The sequence below is a fragment of the Toxorhynchites rutilus genome, chromosome 2 (assembly GCF_029784135.1).
Source record: "Toxorhynchites rutilus septentrionalis strain SRP chromosome 2, ASM2978413v1, whole genome shotgun sequence".
NCBI lineage: Eukaryota > Metazoa > Arthropoda > Insecta > Diptera > Culicidae > Toxorhynchites > Toxorhynchites rutilus.
In genome coordinates this window covers 62,048,623-62,066,843 of record NC_073745.1, presented here as the reverse complement: position 1 = coordinate 62,066,843, position 18,221 = coordinate 62,048,623, and the positions used below count along the sequence as shown (strand labels likewise).

Sequence of the window (18,221 nt, the reverse complement as noted above, 5' to 3'; positions counted from 1 at the left end):
AACAATTGAATAACTGTAAAATGTCAGGTGTTATCTAAACGCCCTAACTGTCAAGTTTTGATGGGCCCGATTTACGGTTTCCCCAACACAGACTTCAAAATCAATGTACCTGTGAAAATCTGCTTTGCAAAAATATATGCAAGTCGGGGGTATTTTTGTTCCCACTGAGCTGTGCTTCCCAAACACGGACTTCAAAATCAATGTGCCGGGGGGAATCCGCTTTGTCGAAATATGCAAGTCGAGGGTATTTTGACGTGGGACTACGTCTAACCGGAGTATATGGGGGGTAAAATGAAAACCTAAACACAGAACATGCAGGAAAAAATGAAAGATTCCGAATGCTTATAACGCGAACATTTCTTACTGGATCGAAAAGATGTTTGCATCAATTGATAGGGAATATTTCTATGCTTCTATCGCAATTAATAAAGTGTTATTTTTCATTAGATAAACAATTGAACAGCTGTAAAATGTTAAGCGTTATCTAAACGCACTAACTGTATCATTTTGATTGGCCCGATCTACGGTTTCCCTAACACAGACATCAAAACCAAGCAGCCTTGAGCAAATCGGCATAGTAAATACATGAAAGTATGGGGACTTTTGTTCTCACTGAAATGTGTTCCCTAACACAGACTTCAAAACCAAGCAACGTTGGAGAGATCGGCATTGCAAATACATGAAAGTCAGGGGTCCTTTTGTTTCGACTGAAATGTGTTTCCCTAACACAGACTTTAGAACCAAGGTGTCTGAGGAAATTGGCATTGCAAATTCGTGCAAGTCGGGGCATTTTTGTTCCGACTAAAATGTGTTTGCCTCTAACACAGACTTCAGAACCAAGTTGTCTGGGGAAATCGGCTCAGCAAATAAATGCAAACTGCGAGTACTTTTGTACTCGCTTGCCTTTGTGCAACTACCTGAAGTTCATCAAATCAAGCAAATTCGCGGTTCGAGAAAAACGTACACTTGAGCAAACTTCAGAAGGAAACGTAAAATAAAATAATCGTTTGATAGTTCTTCCGTTCACATATATTTTACCAAATGTAAAAGGACTGTCATTAAATTTACTTGTAACGAAGAACATAATCTATCACAATGCATGCATTGACCTTATATGGAATTATACAATATTTTTACTCACAAAGCAGATATATTGAATTCAATTGAATTCGGGAATTGTTTCATTCTATCGAAAATTTAATCAATACAAACGAATGATTGCTACGCTAAGGTAGTCCCACGTCAACCTTGCGGTTATATCATAGATATAACCCACCCATTTTTTTTCCACTGAGCTGTGTTTCCCTGAGTACGATTCTACTCGCTTGTCGTTGTGCAGACCGGAATGTTTCCCTAAAACGTACTTTTAAGCTGAGAAGCCTGGGAAAATCGTCATTTCAGATACTAGAGGTGAATGAACTTTCGCGGTTCGAGAACTACATAAACATATACTTGTATATTCAACTTTTACCTCGAAGGTCCGGTTTTTTTACGAGATTTTTTACATTGTTAATGTCTTCAGGACTAGTGGAATCCAGGTTCGGTTGTACGTCTTCTGTAGATTCAGGGCTACCATCTGCCCGTGCTGTCGGTTCTTTCTGAATTCATAATACAGAACTCCCAATCCCACCAAACACAAAGAACGACTTTTTCCAAGATAAAGATCAGGAATATTTTTTTAACAGAACATATTTTCTCCATATAGCCTCAGTAATAATCTGAAACATTGCGGAAGACACCAATCGGACCATTCGTTTCTGAGTTATATTTTTCTGCAAATTATCAAGAAATTTTGGTTCATCCCCTTTTCAAAAGTGAGTGATAATGCAAATTTTTTTTGGTCATAAAGAAAACACGTCTGCAAAATTTGAACCAAATAAAAAAAAATCGACCTTCAAATTGAAATGGAATTGCTTTTATATGAAATTTGAATCATACATTCAACCAATAAATAAATACTCACTGAATTTCAGTCAATTTGGCGTCATAGCGCCCACCCACGGCAATAGTGGTCAACGGATTTTTCCGTTTGGACTTGAGTTCACCAACTAGTTGCCAAACAATTCCTCCGCTTTTCGCTCGTTCGTAATTTATCGGCAGTCCCGGACAGACGGTGATCGGACACTGGATTCCCAAGCTTTGGGCGAGTGAGACAACCGTTTCCAGCTCTCGAAGTGCAACCTTAGCCATAACAGCGGTTTCACCCTTTCCTTTGAGCAGTCCACGCAGTCCTGAACTGACCTGAGTCACAGGGCACTCAATCTGTAACATATCGTACAGCGGTCCGGTGTGGATTTTAACCCCCGGCTGGGTGATCTGACTGATAATCAAAGATTTCATCTGGTATTTGGCGATATTGTCGTCCAGGCAGCTATGCACAATTTCAAACAGCTCTCTGTATTTCTCTTCAGGAACGTTACAATGCAGCAAAATTGAACGGAGCAAACTTATGTGATTTATCCGGAAAAACACTCTCCGCTGTTGCTTCAGTAGTTCCAATTCGCGCATAATTTCATCCGCGACCGAAATCAACTCCGCATCTACGATCAGGTTACCTCGGATCGGTGTAACGATGTCAAATGCACATTCATACACTTGTTTCGGGTGAAAATTAAAGACCTGTTTCTCCCGATATACTCGCCCAATCGAATATCGGCGGATAAATTTAACCCCATTGAGTGCGACGTGTCGAAGGAAGGGAATACGAAGATCATTCGGAAGAGCAACAATGCTGCCGGAGTGTGTCATTAGCTTAACGCAATTTTCATGACCGGTGGATGCAGTGAATGGAGTCAACAGTGGCGTTACAACTTCTATCGCTCCGTGTTTTCGAAACAGCTCGATTATTTTGGACTTGACATAGTCAAACCGTGGAATCATGGGAACCATACCCAGGTGGTAACTGTGCTCGAAGATTGTGTCGCTTTCCTGGCTGAAACAGCGAGCAATCAAATGTTTGTAATCTTTCGACTGGGGATTTGCCAGAACCTGTCGGATCACGTCCTGAATTTCTTCCGCTTCCATGCGGATGCGTGGAATAAGATCGGACGAAAGTAACTCTTCGGTGGTTGGTCTTTTGGCGTGATCATGGTTCAGTAACCAACGAATCGCCTGCACATGCCGTGAGAGGTCTTTGTTCGATAGCACATCAGCGGGAAATACTATCTGTTCCGAGCGCAGATTCATTAACGTTTGTACTCGTTCCATCATGGTCGCCAGAGGGACCGACATTTCGAACAGGATTATCCCCAGCGAGTACATATCTACCTTCCGGGTGTACGCCGATCTCGATGCATTCCCGGCTAGCTCGGGGGCTACGTACAGTGCGGTTCCGACTTTCCCAGTCTGAGAATTGCCGATGTCCAACGATTTCATTTGTTGGCTTTGGGTGAAGCGTTCTGTTAACACTCGGTTAAAATATTTATTCTCATTGGAAAATAAAGAAATTATGAAATACCTGGCTGTGGGTTTTGTACCACTAGAACATTGGTGGTAGCGAGACCAAAATCTCCTATTTTCACTTGATCGCGCGAGTCAAGAAAAATGTTCACCGGTTTGAGATCGCGATGTATAATACCCTGCTGGTGGATGTGACTCAGACCTTCCGCAATCTCCCTGAACAGGCGCCATACTCGGTCCATATCTTCGTAGAGCCCGGAGTCGATAGCGCTCCTAGCGGAAAAAAAATAAAACGTTATATTTTTAAGATGAGTTTGAAGTTTTGTTTGAGAATTAACATACCAGGAGATCTGGGGGAAAATATTACTTTGGATTAACGATTAATGATAAAGCCTGTCCAAGTTAAATTTCGGACACTTTTCTTTCAGTGTAGTTTATGAAATATTTCACTTACATGACAGCTGAAACCCTCCTCTTTATTTCGATGTCCAACATGTTTACATTCTTCTTCAGTTTGGTAAAATGGCTGGCTTCCACTGTATTCGACAGTGGAAGTACGCAAACACATTTTGCGCGAACGGCAGCAAAATACAACACTGTCGGTACGCGATCTCGCCAAAAAGCTAAAACTGCCGAATCGAAAAGTATGCGCCCGACAGATGGACCGCAAGGTGGTTGCCATTATTGAGAAACATCCCAACCTTTCAGTTAGAAATGTGGTTCGAAAGGTTGGAAAATCAAAATCATATGTACAAAAAGTGAAGCAGAGGCATGGACTGAAGGCGTACAAAGTGGAGAAGGTGCCCAATCGTTATGATAAGCAAAATTTCACTGCAAAAAAGCCTTTCTAAGGTGCTCTACACCCAGTTTTTGCAAAAATGTTCATGCACCATAATGGACGATGAAACTTATGTTCTCGAAGACTTTAAACAGCTTCCAGGTCTAGCTTTTTATACTGCAATGCGAAGAAATGCCGTAGCCGAGTGTTTACGGACCAAGAAGCAGTCTAAATTTCCCAAAAAGTACTTGGTTTGGCAGGCCATATCCAGTTGTGGCCGAAAATCTTTCGTCTCTACCAGCACTATCAACAAAGATGTCTACGAGAAGCAATGTCTCAAAAAGCGGTTGCTACCATTCATAAGAAGCCACGACTTTCCAGCGTTGTTTTGGCCAGATTTAGCTTCTTGTCACTATGCAAAATCCATCCTGGAATGGTATAATTCACATAAGGTCAAATATGTGCCAAAAACAGCAAATCCACCGAACTGTCCAGAACTTCGCCCAGTGGAAAAGTACTGGGCTCTGATTAAGCGAAAACTATTCGAAACTAAGAAGAAAGCGAATGGCATTAATGATTTCAAGAGGAGATGGAAAAGCACCGCCGCCAGCATATCTGAGGATACTGTACGGCACCTAATGGCAGATGTTCCCAAGAAATTTCGTGAATTTTAGAGACAACGTAATTAACATCCAAGTAAGTTTTCCTTGTTTTAGATATAAGTCTATTTTACTGAAATAAACAATCGGTTTTGTTGTATGACGTGGATTTTTGTTTTACTGGCATCATCTTGGTGTTCGAAATTTAACGTGGACACAATTCGTGGCAATACAATTGGAGGTACCAATGACCCGAGCGAGAACCGCTATCATCGGCTTATTTTTCAGGAGATAACGTTGAAATTCCCCCATTAGAAGTCTTTTGGTTATAACTTGGCCGCAAACACATTCCCAGCTGTATTTGACAATGTGGAAGATAGGTCAGAACCTCATCTATCGGATTCTACAGCAAACTCAAATTGGAACGTTTTTGCAGTTGAGTTATTAACTAAAGAGAAAGTTGATGAAGAGAAATCGATCAAGTCCCTTACACCCCTTTCCTTCTAAGCCCCTCATATAATGTTTAATTACAATTCTGGTGATCTCATGATGGAACAACTCAGAGACCCAAGAAAAACAAATTGGGACATTTATCATTCCAAACTTCTCGAAATGAATTCGATGTACCGTTTTGTCTCAAATTCCGAACACTTCATTCTTAAATGTAAATTTGCTAAACTTTTGTGTTAGACATTATTGAATAACGAAAACCCACACATTTTTTGAGGTATAGGCTTCATTTTGATGTCATTTACAGGTATCGATACAGTCTACAATTTACAATATTAGACATTTGCGAAAAAGTGACAGTCAAAACCAATTTTGAAATGTTTGCGTTACCAAATTCCGTTAAAAACAAGTATCGCTTATTCTTCAGTTTTTGTAGTTGTTTCAACTTTTTTGTTTGCTTCTTTTTCATGTTAAGTGCTAGAGAATGTAATAACCTACAATAACTGGGTTATAAAAATGATGTTTTATGCAGAAATCTTCATTATAATTAATATTGACGTAGTGTTCGGGATATGAATCAAGTTTCTACGCATGATTCAAATTCCGAACACATCATTTTCAAATGTAAATTTAGTGAACTTTAATGTTATAAATAATTCAATAATCAAAACCCTGAAATTCTTTGGGTTGTAATCATCATTTTAACATCATTTACAGGTATCGATACATCCTATAATTAATGATGTTAAGCATTTGCAAAAAAGTGACAGTCTAAACCAATGGTAAAATGTTTGCGTTAGTTTGAAGGGCATGCTCTGGAAGACAGGAAAGTTTTTCAGAAACGACCAGGATTTGAAGAAAGAATGGAGTTCGTAAGAAAGATGCCGTAAATATTGCACAGGATTTGATGGATAGCGTTAAGTCCAAGGTGCGGGCATTCAGCCTGGAAGAGGAGGTTGAATAAATCAACTTTGCAAAAACATAGCTTATATGTGTTTATTTATTCACTGAAAGTTTCAGAAATACCCGGCTAAAAATCTGTTGGTGATCATTGTTGTCTGTTGACTTGACCTCAGTACGATCTTTATATTCACAGAAATTTTAACGCTTTTTAGTTCTTGCTAAATATCGACATTGATATGTTTTTCTTTCCGTATTATAGTCACTTAATCTGTTGGAAGAGTAAATTTCGGATTTCTCCTGAGCGAATCCACCTTTGTTCGAGATGGAAAATGCTAAAAGCTGAAAGCATTTATTCAGCCGATATTTAACTATCATTAATCACAATGATTACTTACATCTAGTTTAACCTCCAATTTTTCTCCTATCCAACAAATGTGTAATCGTAGATGTTCCTAGAACCTATCAATTCAGTAAGGCATAATGTAATCGAATTCATTTTTAAATTCAGTGCCACTTACGACTTCAAGAAATTGTTACGAAACTATAAACTTCAACAATTGTGCATAAATATAATAGAAACTGGAAACTGGTGTACCTTGTGTTCAATTTGGTTTATGAATGATGGCCGATCAGATCCTATCTATCTCGCCAGCAACGGTATCGTTGGGGTCAACTGTGGCAACGAGGGGTCTAACGTATGTGCTCGTAACCGTCGCAACATTCCCCGGGACGTAACACTGGTCAGCGCTCCCAGGACCAGTTTTACCAGAACCAAGATCTAGTACCGCGAGTTTCGCTACCGGTCTTCGCAACACTCCGGTCGATGTTTGTACCCACGCTTGGCGTACACGTCCATCTTGGCCCATCTGTACTTGCAGCACTCGTCCGCGCATCCATCCATTCCGCTTTCTATCGTCAATGATGATTACTAAATCTTCTTGCTTTACCGGTTTTACCTCCCCAAACCATTTAGTCCTTCGGGATATTATGGGCAAATATTCGCGTATCCATCGTCGCCAAAATAAATCCACCATGCGTCGACAGTAGTCCCAATCACTACGGCATACAGCATCCGGATCGTCTATCGTTTTCGAAGGCTGCACAACTCCATTTGAATTCATAAGCAAAAAATGGTTAGGTGTTAGTGCTTCTTGATTTTCTTCATCCAAAGGTACAAAGGTCAAAGGTCTGGAGTTGACTATGCTCTCGGCCTCCACTAAAACAGTACCAAACACCTCCTCCGTGGGAAGCTTAGTAGTGGAGATAGCGTAAAATGCAACTTTTACGCTTCGCACCATTCTCTCCCAAGCGCCTCCCATGTGTGGGGAGGCCGGGGGAATGAATAACCACTTTGTGTTGGAATTCGTGAAAGTTTCAGCTATGTTCCCGTTGATGGACCTGATCTCGTTCCGAAGTTCGTTGCTGGCACCTAGAAAGTTTGTCGCGTTATCGCTGTAAATTTCTGACGGAGATCCACGCCGTGCCACAAACCGCCGAACAGCCATCTTACACGATTCTGTCGACAATGAATGCACGACTTCTAGATGCACAGCACGGATCGAAAGACATGTAAATAACGCTACCCAACGTTTCACATTGCTACGTCCTACGCGGACCGTCATTGGGCCAAAGTAGTCCAGACCGACAAATGTAAACGGTCGAAAAAATGCCCCTAGCCTGGCCGCTGGTAGAGGACTCATTCTGGGTACCGAAGGAACTGCCTTGGACACTCTACAATGCAGACATTCCTTCACTGCGCCTCGAACGACGGTGCGTAGGTTGGATACATGGAATCGCTGTCGTAACTCATTAATTACGGTTTCCATATTACCGTGTAGAAGCTTCTGATGATACCATAAGATGATCAACTTGGTTACACGATGATACCGAGGAAGAATGATAGGATTTCTTGTGTCATATGATGCAAATGCTGCTAAACTTATCCTGGTTTCCACACGCAAAACGCCGTTGTTATCAAGAAACGGAGAAAGTTTGAAGAGCTTGCTGTCACTATTTAGTCTCACACTTTTTCCTGTAGTATCAACTGTAGACAACATGGTCACTTCCTTTGCGAAGATCTCTTTTTGGGTTGAATGAAATATCCACGCCTCCGCTTTTGCCAACTCTTCTTGACTCAGCGGGCCCTTCGTTGTAGGAAGTCGCCGTGCTATTGCCCTCAAATTTCCGAGATATCGAACCACGAACCCAACGGTTCTAGACAAACGGTTCCAATTTGAAAACCGCTCCCAGTCAAACACCGAATCGATGATATAATGATGCATTACCATACTGGACTGCTGTTCCTCAGTTGTGTCATATTTCTCTTCTGGGATTGATGGCCAATACTCCTCACTCAAATGTAAAAAATCAGGTCCGCCGAACCAGCGACCTTCCGGGCACAAATTCGGTCCCCTTTTCCACTTGGTCGCATCATCAGAGGCATTCGAATCCGAGGGAACCCAATGCCATTCGTTGGCTTTTGTTTTCTCAAGAATCTCCCCAATGCGGAAAGCCACGAATTGGCGATATCTTCGTTGATCGGAGTTAATCCATCCCAACACTGTCTTCGAGTCGGTCCAAATGAATCTCTTCGTGATAGGCAGAGTGTGAGTGGAGCAGATGCTCTCGACCAGTCGCGCCCCTAGCACCGCAGCTTGGAGCTCCAATCGGGGCACAGACATTAACTTGAGTGGAGCTACCTTCGCCTTCCCGGTTACCAAAGCACATTGTATTTGTCCAGCTACTTCAGCGCGCAGATAAGCAACACAAGCAAATGCGGCCATACTGGCATCCACGAACATATGCAATTGTATATTTTTTAATTTCGTTGACGACTGCCCCGGAAAATAACAACGCGGCACGCGCACCTTTTCCAAAGAGGGGAAAAGAGCAACCCATTGGTCCCATCGCTGCTTGAGCTCAGATGGGATTTTATCGTCCCATGCGACATCACTGCGCCAAACATCCTGTATGAGGATTTTTCCGTGAACGGTAAAGTGCGATAGAAATCCTAGAGGGTCATATAGACTCATCACCGTCTTGAGCAGCTCCCTTTTGGTAGGCCACTCAGGCACTGTAACGAAGTTGGCAGAGTACGTGAAGGCATCAACTCGTGGCATCCATAATACTCCTAACACTCGTTCTGAGAAGTTTCCGATCTCCTTGGATAACTCCTTAACTTCAGCGCTCGTGGACTCACCCAGCTTTTGTAACACCTTCTCTGAGTTTGACATCCACCCACGAATTATAAACCCGCCTCTCGAATGGACGAATGTTACCTCTTTCGCCCTTCTAATCGCTTCCTCTTCGCTGTCCATGCTGTCCAAATAATCGTCAACATAATGCTTCCGTATTATGGCATCCGACGCGTCCGGGTATTGGTCCGCATATTCGCTAGCGTTAAGGTTCTTAACAAATTGTGCAGAACACGGTGAACTTGCAGAACCAAAGGTGGCCACATTCATGAAGTAAACCTGTGGTTCCTGGTTCGGATTCTGCCTCAACAAGATTCGTTGTGCTTGTCTGTCTGCCCGTCTCATTACCATTTGGTGAAACATTTCCTTCACATCCGCGCAAACCGCTACTCTCCGTTCACGGAAACCGGTCAGAACCGACTTCAAGGGTACTAGTAAGTCAGGTCCTTTAATTAGCATCGTATTTAGACTCACTCCGTCCACTTTCGCGGCCGCATCACAGAAAATGCGGATTTTGCCTGGCTTTTTGAGGTTGATGACCACACCTAATGGCAAATACCAAACTTTTCGAGGATCCGCAGTAATCAGGTCTTCTTCAGTTGCCTTCACGATGTATCCTTTTCTTTTATATTCTTCTATTTGTTTATTCACACCAACACAGAGTTCGGGATTCGCTTTCATCCTTCGCTCCAGACATTCCAGTCTTCGGACAGCCATGAAATAGCTGTCGGGAAATTCGAAGTTATCGTACTTCCACAGCAAGCCGATTTCAAAACGAAAGCCAACACGTTGTGTAGTGTTTTGCAAAATTCGCCTCGCTCGCTGATCTTCGTCGGACTCTACGTTTCGTTTCAAAGACACCCCCATATTATCCAGCGAAAAATACTGCTTCACTAATTCGTGCAAGCTTTCGTCATTACTGGCACACTGACACATGTGCATACTGAAGCACCGTTTCTTTTCCACCGTCGCCGTTGGACCATGGATTGACCATCCCAGTCGCGTTTTGGTGGCGATGGGCTCATCCATTCTCCTCTCACGCATCTTCAAGGTAACACTCAAATGTGCATTATCATTTCCAATTAAAATTCTTGGAACAGCATCCTCATAGTCTTGGATCGGTATCCCAGCGAGGTGTGGATAAAGTTCCACGAATTCCTCGTAGCACATGGTCTGCTTGGGTAATCCCAAGTTCCTTACCGTTCGTGCTTCAGCAATAGTGAATTTCTTCTGCTGTGCGACACCCGATATGTCCAAACTCACCAGTTTAGACAGCTCCTCTGAGCGAGTAACATTAGCCGTCCAAGTTAGACACAGATTATCGACTTTGCCTTCGATACCTAGGTATTCAACTAACGAATCTTCGACCAGAGTTATAGACGATCCATCGTCTAGAAAAGCGAACGTCGTAATCGATCGTTCTCGCCCGTACAGCGTCACGGGAATGATGCGAAACAGTGATCCTCGCCCGAAGTGATGATGGTTCTGCACTGCAGTGTTGCTGGACGTTGTTGGACTGTTCTTCTTCGCGGTGGAATGCAACAACGGATGATGCCTGTACTCACAACCTTCTACGTCGCAAGTTCCCTTAGATTTGCATGGGCGCTTGCCGTGCGAAAATAAACACTTGCGACACAGCGATAACTTCTGTACCAATTTCCATCGATTGTCGACATCCATCTTCTGAAATGTAGTACAATCCTTTACTTTGTGCGAGGGATCTTGACACACGAGGCACTGCTTCCCCATAGGACTACTTCCCATGGGCTTGGGTTGACTGTGAGCTTCCACTGAATGTGAGTTACAGAAATTCTTTTCCTTTGATCTATCGTGCTTCGATTGACTCGGCTTTTGGTCCACTATCAGAGTAACTTCCGTAGCTGCAGATACTATAGTGGACATGTACGCAGCGAACGTTCGAAGATCTGCTCCCGGTTGTTGACGTTTGACCATTGCCCAGTCCAACTTAAGATTGGCCGGCAGCTTTTCCACCAATTCATAAAGCAACGTAGGGTTGTTCAAATGTGCCTCCTGATTACTAACATGAAGGTGGTCGTAGAGATTCTGAACCGCCATTCCGAATCCGATGAGCGTCTCGATTTTATCGGGCTTTGGTACTGGAACTTCGCGAACCTTCTTCAACAGAGCATACACTAATATTTCCGGCCTCCCATATAAAGTCTGCAGTGTGGATATTACTTGCGGAACAGAATCCGGAATCAAAAGCCTACTTCGTACAGCGTCTAAAGCGGGTCCTCGTAGACATCGATGCAATCGCATCAGGTTCTCCGCATTCGTGAATCCACAGGCATTAGTGGAATTGGTGAACGAACTTATAAATAAAGGCCATTCTTCCGGGTTCCCTGAGAACGTAGGAAGCTCCTTTAACATCACCTGACGCGCAGCCAGCTGTCGGGGTGTGGGCCCCATTTCGTTTAACGACGGTAGATGAACTACGGGAGGATAATGCACATTCAGTTGCGACGGGTTTGCCCCAGATAACCCCGGAGGTAAAGGACAACTTCGATCGATTGGATAAGGATAACTGTGGTAGGATGGGAGGTATGCTGGATTATTATTGCTACCTAGATACCCTTCCTGTTCAGGCATCGTACTACCTTGCGAGATATTTACTCCTATTAACGGATTATCGTTACTGCCTTGATACATTTCCTGTGCAGGCATCATATTGCATCGCGAATAATGTGGTTCTCCTGACATAATACCTTTCACCTGGCTTCTATAGTTGATGTTCTCATCGCTTATTTGTGGAAACCCTAACGGATATTGTTTAGAAGTTCGATTCAGTAATCCTCCCAAATGATGGGTGGTACTATTCCCAGGATGACTGATTTGATTGGGTGCACCATTCATAGCAGGAGTTGGTCGCGGCATCGTATTCTTCGGAAATACCGGTATGGATGAACTCGATGTGGAAACTGGAACTCTCGAGTGGCTCGATTGCACTGCTACTACACCAGCGCTCCTACTGTTGGATGCCGATGTTGTCGCGATTGGGGCGGTTTCGAGGATTGTTGGTTTGAACACACTCGTAACGGTTGTAGCGTTTGCCACTGGCTGGTGTGCTTTGGAATGCGTTGGAACCTGGACGACAGCTGTCGTAGTCGACTCCGAAACTGGAACTGTTTCTTGGGTGGTTAAGGTAGAGTTAACTATACCCCCTAGATGTTGTGCCTGCCATCGGTTGACTTTACTGATGCTGCTCTGAACTGATTTCCGGCTTTTTTGGTCGTTACATTCGTCGTCGCACTCCTCTTCTAACGCGCGGTACTTTTCCAGCAAAAACTGCTCATCGATTTCGAGTTGTTTCCTCTCCACTTCGTTTTCCTTCAGGAGTCTTTCCGCTTCGTGGCGTCTCCGCTGCTCAGCTTGTTCCAGTTCCAACTGTCGTTTCATTATTGTCTTCTGTTCCTGTAGTTTCATCAGGCGAAGCTTCGTTCTGTTTCGGGTGCTGCTGGCAGACGATCCGACGTCCGAGCCGGCGACGTTAGGTGGTTTAGGTGCGTTTTTTGTGGCATCGGGTTCTTTCTCTCCAGGGACACACTCCTGACAGATAAAATCCTTCTCGCAGATGCTTTCTCCAACTCCTACGCAGTCGAAGTGCCACCAAGCTTCGCACTTATCGCAAGCAACCATCCGGCTATTGTCGGCCTCACCACATGCACGACAGCTATTCTGGATGTCATCTTGCATCTTTCGGATCCGGTTAGATCTTTTAGTTTTGTTGGAAGAGTAAATTTCGGATTTCTCCTGAGCGAATCCACCTTTGTTCGAGATGGAAAATGCTAAAAGCTGAAAGCATTTATTCAGCCGATATTTAACTATCATTAATCACAATGATTACTTACATCTAGTTTAACCTCCAATTTTTCTCCTATCCAACAAATGTGTAATCGTAGATGTTCCTAGAACCTATCAATTCAGTAAGGCATAATGTAATCGAATTCATTTTTAAATTCAGTGCCACTTACGACTTCAAGAAATTGTTACGAAACTATAAACTTCAACAATTGTGCATAAATATAATAGAAACTGGAAACTGGTGTACCTTGTGTTCAATTTGGTTTATGAATGATGGCCGATCAGATCCTATCTATCTCGCCAGCAACGGTATCGTTGGGGTCAACTGTGGCAACGAGGGGTCTAACGTATGTGCTCGTAACCGTCGCAACACTTAATCTTTTGGCTATCTCTTCACTCTGACCACGATTTTATTTCCATTCCGAAGGAAGAATGACGGGAGTGAGAATTGAACACGTGACCGTTAAGAGTGAGAGGTACGTATGTTAACTACTACGCCAGATCGACTCCAATTTATGTTATTGCTTCAGGACATTTCCATTTCTTTTTATTCAATTTTAGACATAGGTATAACATTTATTATATCCAATATTTTAATGAAAAATTTGTTCATATGAAATATTCTCCAACTTTCGTTAGTCAATCATTTTGATAAGAAGCAAAACTTGTGGGATGTATATTCATCGTCTGAACTTACCTGAGTGTACTCTTTTCGCAAAACTCCATCTGAATGTATATAAACATATCCGGATGAGGTGGCGATGCTCCGCCACTTTTCCTCTTCTCTTTCTCTTCAGTTACTCCCTCGCTGAAACTTGCGTAGTCTGCGATCTCTCCGTTTGAATTAGCGAACTCTATACCATCAGACGCTTCTTCATACTCGTCATCATTCTCCTCATCCTCCTCGCTGCTCGAATCCATCACCATACAATTCAGTCCCCAGTCGGATTTCTTCTCACTATTCTTCTTGAGCACCTTTGGCGAAATTTTATTCCGTGCACTCTCGGTACTGATGGACCACTCCCCGGTTGCATCCGCCAAAAATTGTTCCGCCTCTCCGGGACCCAGCGTGTCCACCCAACTGTTGTAGTAACGAACGACGTTCTCATGATTCAACCGAGAGAGCACCTCCACCTCGCGAATCATCTTCTTGCGGAATGCTTTACTCCGCGCCGGCAGCGGTATTCTCTTGATGGCATACTGACGATTGTCGAGGATATTGCGCACTTTCAGCACATCACCGAAGGCCCCCTTGCCAATGTGACAGATGAGATCAAACTCTTTCTGAAGTCTGGATTTCTCACCGGATGACGAGGTGTTCATGTAAGTTGGAATAGAATGCTGCGATCGTTCCACAAGCGATTGGTCAGTGATTGGCTTGCGTTGTTGACCGTTTGGGGCAGCTTTGTGAATATTCCTGGGAACATCCAGAGATGTAAATGGACGCAAAAAAGGATGCTCCAGTAGATCAGATGCCGAAATTGTCCGTTCGGATTTGCAACAATCGATAAAATCCTTCATTTCAGAGTGAGCGCTAAATAGAGGTTCGATGAGGGCACCTAGCGCGGGTAAATCACTTCGGACGCATGTTGGGCCGTTGATAAGTTCCTGGATGTGTGGAATAAGCTTAAAATCTGCAACCCTTATGCAACCCGAGTTGTCCATGAAAACGGTTGTATCGGACAAATCGTCATGGGAAATTCCATTATTGTGGAGATAAATCAACGCTTCCAGTATTCCTTTTGCAACCATACTGATACCCTCCGGTGACCAACCTAGTGTCCCAGAAATTGTGAAAAGGCTCGTTCCTAGAATAAAATCCTGTACCACGAAGATATCAATCCCATCATGTTCAACCTTGCAAAGGACTCCATCGTACGAAATCAGATTTCTATGCTTGAGAGTTATCAGGCAAGCTTCTAACTTTTCAATGCCTTTCACAATCTCATCGACTGTTTGGCCATGCGATGATTTTCCGTCTTCATCCAAATTAATATTCCACTCGGTCAGATATACCAATTGGCCTGTTTGAACATCAATACCTGAATAAGTAATACAACCACGTTGTGAGTGCCCTAGGCAGCATCCTTTGACAATCTTTCTTCCGTTGGAGAAAAACAGCGTCTCGCTTCTCCTATGCTCAGAACAAGGGTAGTATCCCTCGCTATTCTCCGATGAGCTTGTGTTTCGATGAAACGGACTCACCTCATTCACGCTGTGCCTCGACTCTCTTCTTGTTTTCTCCAGCTGCTGTTTTCGTTTCTGCAACTCATCCTGAATAACTTGTCTGCGCTGCTCTTCCTCGGCTTTGAGTGTGTTTTGCCGATCCATGGCACGTTTTCGCTTGTCGGCTATCATTTCATCGTAAAAGCTACCCTTCGGTGGAACGTTATGCTCATGAAGAAATACTTCCACTTTATTCGCCAAGTCGTATATCATTTCTGCCCCCCTGAATTCTGCGGTGTGCTCTTCCAACAGTTTCAACAGTTCATTCTTCAGCCCATCGGACAAGCCGACACTATTGGCCAGCTCAAGTTTTGGTGGACTGAAAGTATATTTATTAAGATATAATTAAGCAAAACAATTACAATGTGTTTCATACTTACTATTTCGGATAGTTTTTGGGACATGTGATTACGAGATCAGTTTTCACGTAGGCCTGCTTGATGGAACCTTTCTGGGGGGTAAGTCTTAGCCGGACCTTGAGCGGTTGCCACTTTCCTGGTTCACGTAAATCTTCCACTTGGCTTTCATAGATGGAACGGATTGCTTCCAATTCGGCTTCCTGCCGTTCCCGAAATGTTTCCCTCTTTTCACAATTAGTTTTGGCCATTCTCTGCTAGAAGCTAATTATCAAACCTCTAGCAGCTGGTTTCTTCGGAGAGTATCATATCCAACTATTAAACGCAGTTTTGTGTCACAATCCAATTCGCTACCACCGGCACGTTTGTGTAATGAATTTCTCAAAAGCTATTGGACGGATTTATTTTTCTGACCGGCAAACACCGAAATATTGCACTAGACAGAGGAGTACAACAATATTTCCATATTGGATAATGACGCGTGCGAGAATGCTTCGGATCAAAACAAACCGCGTGATAATATTCGCACGCTCATGTGTTTGTGTTAAAACTTGTTATCATCAATATGTGCTCTCGAGATGGTTTGCACCAGCTATGTCTAGTTATATTGAGTTTCAAAATGTTGAAGTTAGCGGTATCGGTAATATTTTTATTGTATCAACTTCAGCATATCAGAACTATAATAAATTATCTTAAATTACTTCGAAATTAACACCATTTAACTTGGTGATTTTTTTCTAAGAGGCTGTCCACATACCTGCTTGGACAGAAGAAGAACGATTTTAGATATCCTTCTCCCCTCCGTGTACAAGCATGGACATGTTCTGTTCCTCTCCCCATGTTGTCCACGTGGACATTTCTTCTCCATATCTTGGAATTATTCGGAAAAATAGTTCAATTGCGCCTAAATTCAGATTTGTGTTTTTTTTTGTTTTCTATTCTATGTTTTTACATTGTAAAAACGTAAACTTAATTTTCTTCTTTCTCTATTCAATTCTTCGAACAACTTTGAGGAACAAAAACCCGTGAAGTTATTCGTATTCTTGGATATTTCTTCATTCAACTTCATAAGTCTTGGTATTCTTGGTATTAAGTATCCAGTTGTTTGTGTTGGTAGAACCAAGGCGCGTAGAAGTATATCCTAAGGTGGACCAACTTGCTAAAACCACTCTTCAGTCATCTTGGAAGTCTATTGTGTTTTGTTTGTAAACAAAACACAATACGCTTGTGCCCAAGCCCGCTCGTGATCAGTCTGTCTCTTTCACACTTCAAGGAAAAAAATCCCCTTCTGCTTTCTTCCGTACTGTTTTCATATACCGCTCCCCTAACCAACTTAGGGCCGTTTTCTTCACCTGCCCCGCTTAACGCGTTAAACCTGGCTTACGGTAAGCCTCGCTTAACGTTAAGCCGCACATTTAAGCGAGGCTTAAAAAATTACATTTCTTCACCCCGGTTTAGCAATCTGAGAGGCTCGCTTACCGTAAGCCGCGCTTAGGTATATTTCCCGTTTGGTCGCCCTATTTTTCCATTTGACCTGTCACTTTAAGCCGACGATGATTGTTTTGATGTGATACGCAATCGAGAAATTCGACATTGATCATTAATGAGGGCCAATTTCGTAAATGTAATAAATGATTTTCATGGATTTTCCATGTTGTTATGTTTTTTTTACTTTACTCATCAATTCTATGCAACAGCATGTGTTTTTCTTTTCACAGTAATGATGAATGTTTCCTTGAGAATTACATATTTCTCAACACATAACACCAGGAAACAGTCATTTTTATAAATAAGACTTTGGCTCTTATGAGATAGTGTCAGTAGTAGAAGAATTGAATCTATTTTTCTGTTTTTAACAACTCGTTGGGACTTTGAACAAAAAGGTAAAGTAAAATGACGCCGAAACTCGGAGACAAAAAGCGAGTCCGCTCGATTAATTTCACAGATGCGGAAGAAGAATTGCTGCTGAGATTAGCATTGAATAGAAAAGACGTAATTGAATGCAAGGTCAGCGACGTTAAAAGGAACGACGATAAAGTTCGCATGTGGGAGGAAATCACTAGAGAGTTCAATACGAGCTGCCTCAATACGGTAAGTATAATAGTACTTCGTGTGCTATTCACAAGTAAATTTGCGTTTCTTCGTTACGCACGATTTTAGTTTGAGCAATCTGTAAATTTTGAATATACTTCGAATGCGAGCCAGACCTTTTTAAGGCCCAAGCACAATGACAGCGACAGAGTGACACAGTGGTAGCGCGGCAAACCAGATTTTATTCATCGTTCAGTGGCGTAGCCATAAATTCGGTCTAGGGAGGATTTGTGTCGAACAAATTTTAAAAAGAGGATGTAAATGAAAATTTTAGGCTCTGGGGGAGGTTTTGACCTTAAGCCCCTCCCCCTGGATACACTACTGATCAAATCAAAGTAGGATTGATGTTATCTAAAACTAATTCAACTTGATTCAACTCTCATTGATATTGGGCTGCCGAAAC

At 42.7% G+C, this 18,221-nt stretch overlaps 1 protein-coding gene across 1 annotated transcript in view; it reads right to left on the bottom strand.

The window, feature by feature from the left end:
* LOC129769259 (eIF-2-alpha kinase GCN2) overlaps positions 1-16,237 on the bottom strand; it is a 30,923-nt gene extending 14,686 nt beyond the window's left edge. The window contains exons 1-4 of the mRNA XM_055771379.1: positions 15,752-16,237; positions 13,843-15,690; positions 3,458-3,672; positions 1,964-3,398 (exon numbers count right to left, since the gene is read on the bottom strand). Of these exons, the coding sequence (XP_055627354.1) occupies positions 1,964-3,398; positions 3,458-3,672; positions 13,843-15,690; positions 15,752-15,978 (3,725 nt within the window). The 5' untranslated portion in view covers positions 15,979-16,237. The remainder of the gene's footprint in view (positions 1-1,963; positions 3,399-3,457; positions 3,673-13,842; positions 15,691-15,751) is intronic.
* Positions 16,238-18,221: the final 1,984 nt, after the last annotated feature.